Genomic DNA, 12,418 nt, shown 5'->3' on the forward strand with positions numbered 1-12,418 from the left:
GTGACACGGACAAGAGAGAGAGAGCGAGATATTCTTTGGGTCTTTCTGTAAAGTCACTGTCGATCACGCACACATTCTCTGAAACGTACACAGTTAAAGCACACTGTATAAAGAGATGAGAGATAGAGATGAGACAAGAGATGTCGTGATTTTCGATGCACCACTATTTTTTGTCCTCTATCTGGGACCCCTCGAGGCAAGTGTAGTAAGCGTGCGTACTAAGCTTTTGCTGAGTACACTTGTGCCTAGCACCACAACTGGCTGTACCTGAAGGCTGCGAGGTACTCAGCATCCCCCATGGGAGGGTCCAGCCCTCCTGTCCAGGCGATGTTCACATTGAAGCCGATGCCAGCCCCTGTGCCAACCTGTGCGCACGCGCAGCAAGAGACAACAAGCACGGTGGATTTCAGTCAAGTGTTGCAGGTGCATCGCGCGTGCACACACACACACAGGGTATCTACTTGAAGCTAGACCAAAAAAATGCGCAGCTGTAATTGCGCAAATCGCATGCGATGCTATAGAACACACATGCTTACACGAGCAAAAGCATTTCATCAGATATAGTGACTTTGGGGTTTTTTTTTTGTGCAAGGTGATCAAAATACCAACGAGTGTTTTGTTGTTTTAGTTCTGTTGGATGTTGTTTTTGGCAGAGCATTACAAAGTGTTATTATCCTGTTCGATCTGAATTGAATACACAATGGTCATCACGTACACACACTCACACGTGCATAGTTAAAGTAAAATTTCACGAAGAAAAAAGGCATAACCCACAATAAAATATAATCGGTTATAAAAGCAATGCGAAAAAAACAAGTATTTTTCTTTGTAAATATATATATGTTTTCATGTAATATATTTAAAGTGCTAAGAATTTGCCATTTCCCACAATATGGTTCCATGTTTCCAAAACAAGTTTTTAAGACCCTTTCATCCACAATTTCACGCAATAAAAGATAACATTTTACGTTGGATTGGTAACATTGCAGGTCATTTCTACTTGTTTATTTAGCATTTTAGTCACCTGGAAATACATCACAGCATGTGCACGTAAGAACTAACCTAAGAATAACAATGTAGTGAAAGCACAGGAAGTGATTTTTCTTCTACTTTAAAATGAACAAATGTGTCAATTAGTATAATGTACTGGGCTACAAGACTAACTATGCTAGGCACAAATAGCTGGGCCTACTTGCTTGAATTAAAGTGTGTTGAGGGACCAATTTGTACTTTAACTGCTCAGTGAAGGAAGCTTTGTACTTGGATACTACTGATCCGGCTGTAGTTACTCCTAGGAATGATGCCACTAAGAACTGCTGAGATTGCTGCCGTGGCTGCTGTTGCATCTGCTGCTGCTACCTTCTGCTGCTGCTGCTGCTATTGCCGCTGCGGCTGCTGTTACTGCTGCTGCTGCGAATGCTGCCGCTTCCGCTGCTACTACAGATTTCGTTTTTACTGCTGCTGTCACTCATTGGCTGCTCTTGATGCGACCGACCTCCTCTGACGCCCCACTCCCCGGGAAGAAGTTCCCTCCGTCGTAGCGGTGCAGGGAGAGGTAGAGGATGGAGGCGTCGCCGTAGAACGCCTGCTGCGTCCCGTTGCCGTGGTGTACGTCCTGCAGGAGCCCACGGTCGCACGCGCTCAGAGACCCGTACCGCGCGCGTTGCGTCTCGGGCGACGTCTCACGAACCAACGCGCGCCGCGTGCCAACTAAAAGCACAGCGCGCTCCGTCCTGCTCACCCTTCTCTGCGTTACGTTTTGGTTGATCGTCTTCATCTTCTTCGTCGTCGTCGTCACTGTCGTCGCCGTCGTCATTTATTAGTTTTCTTTTTTCGATCGTTGGATGGAAAAACAACAGTTTTTAAATGTGCTTTCTCTTTTACCTTTTTTTTACTGTTAAATGAACACGTTTGTCTATTGGTAGAGTGGACTAGGCCTACTTGCTCACATTAAAGTGGGCTGAGGGACCAGTTTTGTACTTTAACTGCCTCGCGACGTGTAGTTTTTGCATCCTGCCGTACGAAAGTCGAACGACAATTTATACTGCGCCTTCCAATGCACACACACAGGATGATCATGATTATTATTAAACGATTTCATAATCGGGATGCAATTGACTTGTTTGTGAGATTGTATAACAATCCTTGTTGAAATCGTATCAACAACATTATAATGCAAATATGTAGAGCAATAATGACCGGTTATGTGTGTTACATTAGAACAATGAAGTGGGGTGGACGGAGGTTGCGCAAATGCTCCAGCATTGCTCAATGTTAAAAAAGTGTAACGTTTAATAATGAATTAGTAATAGCCAATATCACAGTATTAAAACATTATATGGAAGAGTGAAAAAAATGCCAAATTTTAAATAACTGAATTATTCTTTAAATATATAATTTTAATGTACAATTTAAAGTATACTTTGTTAAATTATTTGCAAGTAAGTCATAGTTTTTGGAAAAATGCATACATTTGAAAACACATTTTCCAATTCAACGATGCAAATGTTGACATGAAACAAAGTATTATGCTTATAGATGAAGAACATGCCTTTGGGCCATTATTGATAACATACATGACGAGTAGAGAATGGTGTGAATAGTGAAATGTGATGAACATGAAAATGTAATTGCATTTTTTAATCCAATATAATTGGGAGAGGGAGGGCGTTTGACGAGTTGAAAATTTAACAAAAAAAAACTGAACCAGAATAGGTTAAATGTAAATTTGCAACAGCTGTAAGCGTATACTTTTATTGCGAACATTTGGTCAATATATATTCTGTTTTTTTAATGCCATTTTTTGCCCTTTGCACTTACAATCACATCTGGGCTAAACTTAACATATGTTCATTCAGTGAAAGGACTTCTTTTTTTTATTACTGCACAGAGATTTCCTTTATTTTTGGGAGATTCACGGCATTGAGGAGTTGGTGGAAAATAATAAACCTGGGGTTTATTTCTTCTGTTCTATTCAGAATCTGAGACGTTTTATGAGATGGCTTAAGAAGTGAAACATTCCTTAGCTAAGTTCTAAAGGTTTAACTTTAAACCTCATAAAACGTACCCAACAAAACATACAATCAATAAGCACTAAATATAGTGCTTATTGATTGTTTAAAAATGCTGAATTTTTAAACGGAAATACAATGTGTACGTTTAAATATTACTTTGTATCCACAGATTGTATTTTACATTTATATATAATTAAAAAATATGTTAAAACACGCATTGCTACATTTTGTTATTTGGGCATGTAAAATAATGAACAATATACACTCCAATTTTTTTTTACATATCAATAATTTTCCAATTCGTTGCTATTCAATTATTTGGAATTAAACATAAAATGCAACGACTGATCTCTCAAAATTAACCATATATACTTAATATTACATAAAATGTTTCTACTTAAAAAGTACAAAGATACATATTATACAAAACCGAGTAGTGGTTTCAACTTCTTACCATTGAATTTAGTAATTTAGGCGTACTCTATCAGTCCATGCCAGGCTCAATTTATAGGCTTACATATAAGCAGTGTAATTAAGTATGCCTGGGTATATTGACGAGGCAATAGCATAAAATGACAGTTGCACCATGAACACAAAATACCGGACAAAAATATATCACTAATCCCCTTCAAAATGGGAAATTTCTACACTGTACTTTCGAAGTGAATGTACGCCAAAATTAAGAATACATTCCTGTACGTCTGACAAGGTCAAAATTGTGACATCTATAAAAAATGATAGTCATAGCACGTGGTAAATTGGTCAGGGCCGAATAAGTGACGATCTGATACGTGATCTAGTACTGTACACCATTCGCAAAGCAAGTAAATTTTCCCAGTTTTCTTTCTTTCTGTCAGACAGACTGGGCGAGTACTCTGCTGAGAGATGGTAGGGGTAGTGGGTACTTACCCAGTCGATGATGAGAATCTTCCTCACGTTGAACTTCTGCTGCAACAGCTTTGCCGCGATGGCCACGGAGTTAAAAAAACAAAAACCCCTGGAGAGAAGCATTACGCATCATCAGCAACATAGCAATGACTTAATTACTCGACAAAATAAAACTGATGCGTGCCACGTTGAACCCTAAAAAAATAACATGGTGTCTTTGTTCATGGCCATATACGGGTAGTACGTGCAACAGGAATCGGCAAGCTGATCGATGCTGAAATGCGGCATTAGTCCGCATGTGGACACACAAGGATCTTTCTCTCTTGATTTGGGGAAAAAGCTGTTTCCATTTAATCGTGCTCAAAATGGCAAGAAAGTGGCCCAATTGATGCACTTCGTCCTCATCTGTTAAGCATTCCCCGTTGCAAAAGGTCCCCCACTAATGTATTTTGACATCCCCTAATTTAATTGGGTACGATGTCTAATTCTTCCTCATGCCTTTAGTTATGGGTTGAAACCCTGGCATTGAATGTAATCTTTCAATTCCTTTCAAGTTAATCTGAGCCCCCCCCCCCCCCCCACACGTACAAGTAAAAGCATTGTGTTTGTAAGAAATGTCTTAAAATTTAATCGTAAAAGAAGATGAAGTTTTTATTTCACGTGAAATAATTTACAAAAATGTGAGTTTTCTTTGTACAATATTGAAAAATGATGTAACTCCCAAAGAATAAAAAAATAGTGAATTTGTGTAAGAAAAGTTAAAACTTATTTTATAGACTTGCTTCCTTTATTTTAATAAGCAACTCAAACCCCAAAATTGGGTCGTTATAAATCTAAAAACTCAGGGCCTTCGTGAAGGGAACAAGGCATCCCCCCTCCCCCACCGCAGCACAATTATTAATATAAAATGCATGTGGAAAATATCATGTTCATTTAATTGCTGGAGTAAAAGGGATGCGATGTAGAGAGAGAAAAAGATTTAAAAAAAAATTCCTGCGCGGTGATAAGCATCAATCACCAGTATTGCGCCTCTCATTTGCAAATGCTGCCTCTATATAAATCTATGCTGCACCGAAACCTGAGCCTGGCCAGAAAGTGTGGCTCTCCTTCACCCTTACTCAGTGAAACCCACTGCTTGCAATACCCCCCCCCCACCGCCCGCCCATCCGCTCGCCTGCCCCCCAGCACTGCGGATGGACTTTGCAGTGAAGTCCCACATGGCAGTGGTGCACGCTCGCAGGTGTGAGGCTGCAGCACGTTGGGATATGTGCGGGGGGCGGTGGATTGGTGGTGGGGGGAATTGGGGCGAAGGGGGTAGGAGATGCTAACCCCCCCCCTCTCTCTCTCTCCCCCCATGTGTGTGTGTGGCGGGTTCTGTAAACTCACATAGCGGCCGATTCTTCAGCATGGTGACCCGGGGGTCGCACCACGGCAAAGCCGTTCTGCAGGGCGACGGCATTCCCCGGGTTAGAACGTGCACTCTCTTATCTTTGAAATGCCATCATACGCGAGTGTCGCGCGGTGAATATACCGTATCTATAAATACACTCACAGTAACAACCCCTGTTAGGAGGGGGTAAGAGCGGTGTGAGTGTGGTTCGAGTGACGCGCGATCGACCCGGCGACCCGAGTTCAATTGCTGGCTAACCAAGCACTGACCAGCATGGTGAAGTATGGCAACAAAACAACCCCCACACGAGACTGTTATGGTGTGGCGAGGCCTTAATCCATTGGTGGATCTATAACGGATGGCATGTATTTATTTTAACCCTGCTGTAAAAGTGAAAATTATAATCAAAATAGATTTTTGCTTAACACCTACGTGCTACGTGAAAATGAAGTTTTACGAAACTATGAAACAGCGTCTCTTCACAGTGGATAATTAAGTGAAACGTTAAAACTGCTAAAGAAGAAACCGTCCTTTTCTCTTACGGTCATAACAATTACCCTGCTATTAAACTAGCTATCTGTATATTGCCAGTGCAACGTAAGAGTCGGGCAGCACAACTGAAAACTCCTCAAATGATGCAAAGTGTTTTTTTCTCCACAATAGAACGCCACGATGCACATTCGGCGAGCGCTAACACTGTTTATAGGGGGGCCACGTGTGTGGCCTCAATTCAGAATTGTATTGTTTTGAGAAGACCCAGCGGAAACCGTGGACAGCACGACAAATAGCATGCGGTGAGAATATTTTTTCAACAAGTGCCGTAACGGTCCCTGGGGATGGTGATGGGTGGCAAGGGCTTGTGTATACATGTGATCGTGTGTGCGTGCGTGTCAGCAGCGAGCGTGTGCACGCGTGCGCGTTTGTGTGTGCGCAGGTGTGAATGTGCGGGTTTGTGTATGTGAATGGTGGCGCGTGTGTGTTCTTGCGCGAGTTTTCGAAGCGCACGTAACGGAGGCAATCGTGTATTGGAAATGCGCAGCGTAGGTTGTGCACTTTTCATATAACGGGACACACATAACCTTGGCTCGTTTTACATCACCCACTGCTGGTTGTAAAAGAGAGTAATATCTGGGCAAAGGCTTGTCCATAAGAGTAGTGCAATTTCCTGTTTCCGTTATAGCATGTAATATATCTGAAACTAAATATCCCACACCTGTGCAATCACACTGATCGTTTTCTCTTTCATTTATACTGTTATCTCCAAATGCCCTCTTTTTTTCTGTTAACTTGCTATCTATCAGCTTATAAAACTCACGATGTAGATAAGGATTTACATTCATATAATTTCGTGATAAAACGCGATGGCAAGTTCGAAAGTGCTTCGAATGCAATCTCGTCACGGCAAAACAGGGGTAAAGGACAGAGAGGACAGACACAAGCAAAATGCTTGACTAAATTAACTACAAATTTGAATTTGACCGGGTAAGGCCCACTGAGCTGTATAGCTCTTTTTTTTAGAAGCGACCTGGCCACAAATGATAGCTCAACGAAGTGGCTTATCAAGTGGAAATTTAAAACAGCTAAATATTATTAATGCACGTTGATTATAATTGTGGAGGGAAAAACTGGAGGACCCGGAGGAAAAAAACACACGACCACGGGGGAGAGACATGCAAACTCCAAATATACAGCAGCAGGCGTCAGGGTAGGAATCGAACCTACGACCTCCTGCATACCTGGCGAGGTCGTTAACATCTCGCCAGCTTGGCGCCCCTTTAACAGAGCAATGGCAGCAGGAGACGAGACTGATGTAACGACAAACTGCGGCCCACAAGCGCACACAGTAGGGGCACAGCCAATGGAGGAGGGTCCCAGCAACCAGAAGTCACCGGGAGGAAGTTCAGCAACGTGACAGGACACAAATGGCCAGGCCAGGCCACCGCCAATCACCACAGCCACCAACCCCGAACACAACCCACACACAACGCTGCACACACTTAGGGTACCATAGTGACGAAATGTTAACTTCCTCGCCTGGTATACATAAGGTCGTGGGTTTGTTCCCGACCCTGACCCATGCATGTTTGGAGTTTGAATGTCTCCCCCCATGGTAGTGTGGATTTTTGCTCCGGGTCCTCCGGTTGTTCCCTCCACATTCAGAATAAACGTGCGTTCAGAGTATTTGGTCGCAAAAAAATGTCAATATGACAGGCCACTTCATTGGGCTATCATTTGCGGCGGCCAGGTCGTTTCTAAAAAAAAAAAACACAATCGTTTTAGTTTCATTTAACAATGAGGGACCCTATCTCGCTCGTATATCTCTCTCTCTCATCCTTTGTCCCTCTTCCTGCATCTCTCTCCAACGTCCCCATTGTGCCCCTTCCCGCTCCCTACCTTCAGCTCCCCCGAGGCCACCTTGCATGCGAGTTCGCTCACGCAGCCGGCCGCCATCCGTGCGGCGCTGGCTGAATGCAGCTCGTTCCAAACCGTGTCGCTGTCCACCTATACAAACATCGCGCGGCCGATGGATGGTCGGAAAATGAGAAGAGCACAGCACACGACGATGACGGGCCATGGAGGAGGAGGAGGGGGGGGGGGGGTTGAGGGTGTTTGTGTGCAAGGGGGGTAGAGCGTGCAAAGCTAACAGATAAGTAGGTTGACCTTTACACTGGAAAAATATACAAACGTGCCTGGAACTCACAAGTTGTGGCTACGGGTTTAAGATATTTGTAAAAAAATATCACTTTCTCCCCCCCCCCCCCCCCATGATTTTCTGATAAACTGTGAAAAAATAATAAATGCGCATTTATTTTTCTTTCATTCTATAAACTCCAGCGGAATGAAATGATGCATTAGTTTATATTTTCACGTAGTTTTTGCTCGGACTCTTTTTTGTTGTTGTTAAAGAGCCGTCACACGTCATGTCTCCGGCTGTGGTGTACGCTTCAGAGCATGTACATTGCAAGTAGTCCCTGATTGGTGATGCACGTAGTAATTTATTTTTTTGCAGCATCGACTGCACACGCAAATGTGATGAAGTAACACCATCTCGTTGAAGTAACGATCTCCTGTATGCAAATTCCTTTTGCACACGCACGCGAGCACGTGTGCAAACTCACACACATGGAACGCCGAGCACAAAGAATTTTGTCCGATCATGCCTCATTAACATAGAGCATGTGGTTTCCTGTCCCAAGGCACCATCAAGTGCAGCTGTACAACCCTGCCATCTAAGATTTACACTGCACAGAGCGTCACCTAACAGTGGACCACGTAGGCCGTTTTGAAGCCAGAGTGATTTTTTGTGTGTGCTCCGCACAATCATCATCTATCACCATCGTTATTATCACCACCAACACCACTCGTGTTAGTGGCGGTGATGATAGTAACAAATGGCTAGAGATTACCCCGTTAACTCACTAACAAAACCGCTAAATTCAACACGTAGGCTTCCGTAACCAATATCGTGATTCGTAATTAGAATTTTTTTTTATTGCAGTCAGGGGAATGAATGTGTAACATTTAACAGTTGGGTTACGATGTTTCGCTAGAAGTTACAACCAGCATAAAATGTTGGGTGGAGGAGGGCTTACGACACACCTTTTACTTTAGCGATCTGAACCGACACTAATTTTATTATCTTTGTAAATATTCTCATAATTATCAATGATACAAATTTCATATTGTCATCATTATCCCAATGTTAATCACATCTACAGGCCTCTCATATTTTGAAATCAATTTATAAATCATTGTGATCAGTATTAAAGAATAATGGACTCATATTCTTAGTTTTTTCGGTAAAGTCACGTTGAAGAGAAACAACAAAATAACAAAATATATATAAAACAATAAAAAATTCTCACGACGTTTCGACCATAACTCAAACGGTCATCATCAGGTGTGACTTTACCGAAAAAACTAAGAATATGAATTACTGCAGTCACGAAAGCTTTAAATCAAAAAATAATGGACTCATTCATTATTTGCTCCACACTATTTCATTCAGAGGATTTTTGACTTTTCAATCCAAGAGATTCCCTTTCCCTATCGTTTATATTATAAGATAGTCAAGTGTATATCAAAAGTATTCGGGAATGAAAACGGTAGGTAACTATCAAAATATATTTTCACTCTCAGCAATGCAAAAACAAACATTGTGTGTACTTTAATTGATCTTGTTATTTATTTATGATATTTCTGAAGCTTCAACAATTTCATATCAGAGCTTAAACGTAATGGCTATCACTTCCCAGTGCTAAAGTGTGTAATCAGCGTGCTGATATTATTTGGCACAATATATAAATGTAACATATTTGTTTCATATAAAAGGGCATTATGATGAACAGATAATCAAGTAGCACATCAACATTCCACCGATGGCTCCGTCTCCTTAAGTGTTCAAGTCTTATATTGTTAAACCAGGTAAGAACTCAAGAAAAATAAAAAAAACCAGACGAGCCTAATTTGCAAGAGTGACCTGGGGTAACCATTCAGGATGCCCTGTGAACAATATTTTTCTCCCAGATACCCAATAATTTACATCACAAGTGTAATGTCCGGCATGCGACTCATACAAGGGAAGTGCCCTTCTCCATAATGTAGTATGAGGTTTCCTATAATGCACCTCCGCTTCCCCTGATTGTTCAAAGCATGCAGAGCTCACTGCTGTTACAGTACATTTGGCAAAAAAAAAACCCGGTGAATAAAAAGACAACTAAAAGCAGCCCTTCTTATGCACTCGCTTCCTGCCATCTCCAGCGGCTCGGCTATCAGATCAAGGCCAGATAAATCAGCCATAGAGAGGTGCTTTGAAGCCAGAGGGAGAGGTTCTTTCTAAGCCCTGACGGCCGGTCCAATATTGTTGTCAGATGCGTCTGGGGCAGAGCCAAAGCGATGACATCAGCCCACGCGCTGGATTTTGACCCATGCGGAGAGAGAAACCTCACGCACCATTTACACATCAGTCGAACCGGAAGGAAGGGAAGCCATAGAAGAATTATAACGTTTCCCTTTCTATAACTGTTTGCAGTTAACGCCAGCCTGCTTTGAATTGACATCAAAATCATAGCTAAGCAGCCAACAGGAAGGATCTGATACAAGTTAAATGAAAACTATGTGGGCCAAAAAATATATATAGCAATAATAAATAGTCAACATGGGTAAATACGGAAGCAAATCACATTCGTACAGTGTACAATAAGACGTATAAATGAGCTGTGATCAAAATGTTCTTAAGACATGCTTGAAGACTCATCTTTACGTAATAAATCACAACACAATAATTTTATCAAAGGGAGAGGTGTCAGTAACGAAAATTTAAGTAACAAGTATGCATGCATATAGTGAATATTTTATTTGAGATCTAACATAAGTTTCCATACGCAGTGTATATATTTAACATTCGGAATTTTTTTTGTTGTGCCACCAGATGGTATGTATGTCATCTGTTAGTTACTCTGGCAAACTTCATATTTAAAAACAACTAATGCCAATCCAAATAATAATGAAGATAGAAAGCCTGTTCTCCATTTAAAACCACATTTATTTTTTGTTCAATGGCCTATGTGTCTTCATCACTAATTTTTTTGAAACAGCAAACACTGAATTGCTGTCCAATGTTTTCAGATTTTTGGGACTGCATTTCAATTCCTGAAGATGCTCCCAGCACATGCTTTAACATTATGCTGAACAACACATGGTAGAAACCCGAAAACACATCGGTTAAGCCAGGGGTCGGCAAACTTCGGCTCCGGAGCTTCATGCGGCTCTTTAAGGAACTGCTTTGTGACCTTATTTATTAAGGAGCCACCGTCTCGTATTCACCGCATGCATTGTGGCCCTTGAAATAGAGGTTTTTATTTTTGTACCGAATTCGAAAACATTGCTCTTATAATAATAGGGGTTTTCCCCTTTTTTCTGGCAACAAAACTGAAACCTATTTACGAGGATTCATGTCTGCATTAACCACAATACCTGCAGTCAAAATGCAAACAAAAAACATACTATGATAATATATGCATTGTCCTTGAAACTGGTTGGTCCACACCAAGGGACGGCTTTCTTTTGAGCCTCGACCCAATTGGTGCTCGACCAGATGACGCCAAAAGGCGTACAGCTCTTATTGTTATTTTGGTTGCCGACCCCTAGGTTAAGCTATACAGCAAAAAACGCTCGAACCTACACAACAATATAATGTGAACTGGTTTCAGTTTTATTGGTTTCATCAGCAGAGTGCAGCATTGTCAAACAACCGCTGCTAAGTTGGTAGATGTTATCAAAGCGCATACTGAGTTTTACACAGTTCTGATGATGTGTGCTTGTATGTTGAACTTCTTTCGCACCGTACGTAGCCAACCGTGCTAATCGGAGGTGCAATCGTGAAGTTGGACTGTTCTTCCATATGCATTTACAGAATAACATACAGTGACCCACCGGCGGTTGTTGAACCGTCCTGATTTGCTGAGGAGACTCTTATAGTCATGAACCTTTCCAGAGTTTGCTGCTAGAAAAAAAATTGGTCCAAACAATGCTTTGGTCTCACGGTGGTGTCACCGTTTAAACAGAAGTCATTCAATGAACGTCTACGGGCCCGAGTACAGAGTACAACTGTCTTGACAATGTACCCAATCGCAGGGGCCTTGCACAGACAGTAACAAGGATCGTGCACCAACTAAAATAAGTACTACAAAACAATGCATTAAAAGCAACACGCTGAGATATTACATTATCTTTAAAACAGTCACATGATTCGCGTGCATTGATTGTCATTCATAACAATTGAAGGTTTGCATGTGTAATGTTTTCAGAAAAAAAAACTATTTTTTATGTATTGACCTTCCTTTAGAGATGTATAATAAGGTACACGTATACACCCATTTAGAAATGTTGCAACGATTTATTTTGCACTATAGGCGGCTGATGTTTCCTTTGAAGTTTAGTTAATGGATTGCAGCGATCAAGATGCATGATATCTAGAATGCTCAGTTGTAAGTTTTCTATTTTCGTCAAGGAAGTGCTGCCGTAAATTCATTGATGTCCAAAACCAAAGATATATATTTAACAAAAATCTGAACAGAACACATGGAACTATATTTCATCTGGAACGAGTAAAAGTCAAGAAAAG

The 12,418-nt window shown here is 41.4% G+C and overlaps 1 protein-coding gene across 7 annotated transcripts in view; it reads right to left on the reverse strand.

Moving 5' to 3' along the window:
• LOC116938357 (histone deacetylase 4-like) overlaps positions 1-12,418 on the reverse strand; it is a 189,608-nt gene that overhangs the window by 26,103 nt on the left and 151,087 nt on the right. For all 7 annotated transcript variants that reach the window (XM_032945507.2, XM_032945502.2, XM_032945513.2 and 4 more), the window contains 5 exons: positions 7,687-7,794; positions 5,289-5,344; positions 3,924-4,011; positions 1,496-1,615; positions 268-365 (listed from right to left, as the gene is read on the reverse strand). In XM_032945507.2, the coding sequence (XP_032801398.1) occupies positions 268-365; positions 1,496-1,615; positions 3,924-4,011; positions 5,289-5,344; positions 7,687-7,794 (470 nt within the window). The remainder of the gene's footprint in view (positions 1-267; positions 366-1,495; positions 1,616-3,923; positions 4,012-5,288; positions 5,345-7,686; positions 7,795-12,418) is intronic.

This window comes from Petromyzon marinus, chromosome 4, assembly GCF_048934315.1.
Source record: "Petromyzon marinus isolate PM22_M1 ecotype Great Lakes invasive population chromosome 4, UKy_Petmar_22M1.pri1.0, whole genome shotgun sequence".
NCBI lineage: Eukaryota > Metazoa > Chordata > Hyperoartia > Petromyzontiformes > Petromyzontidae > Petromyzon > Petromyzon marinus.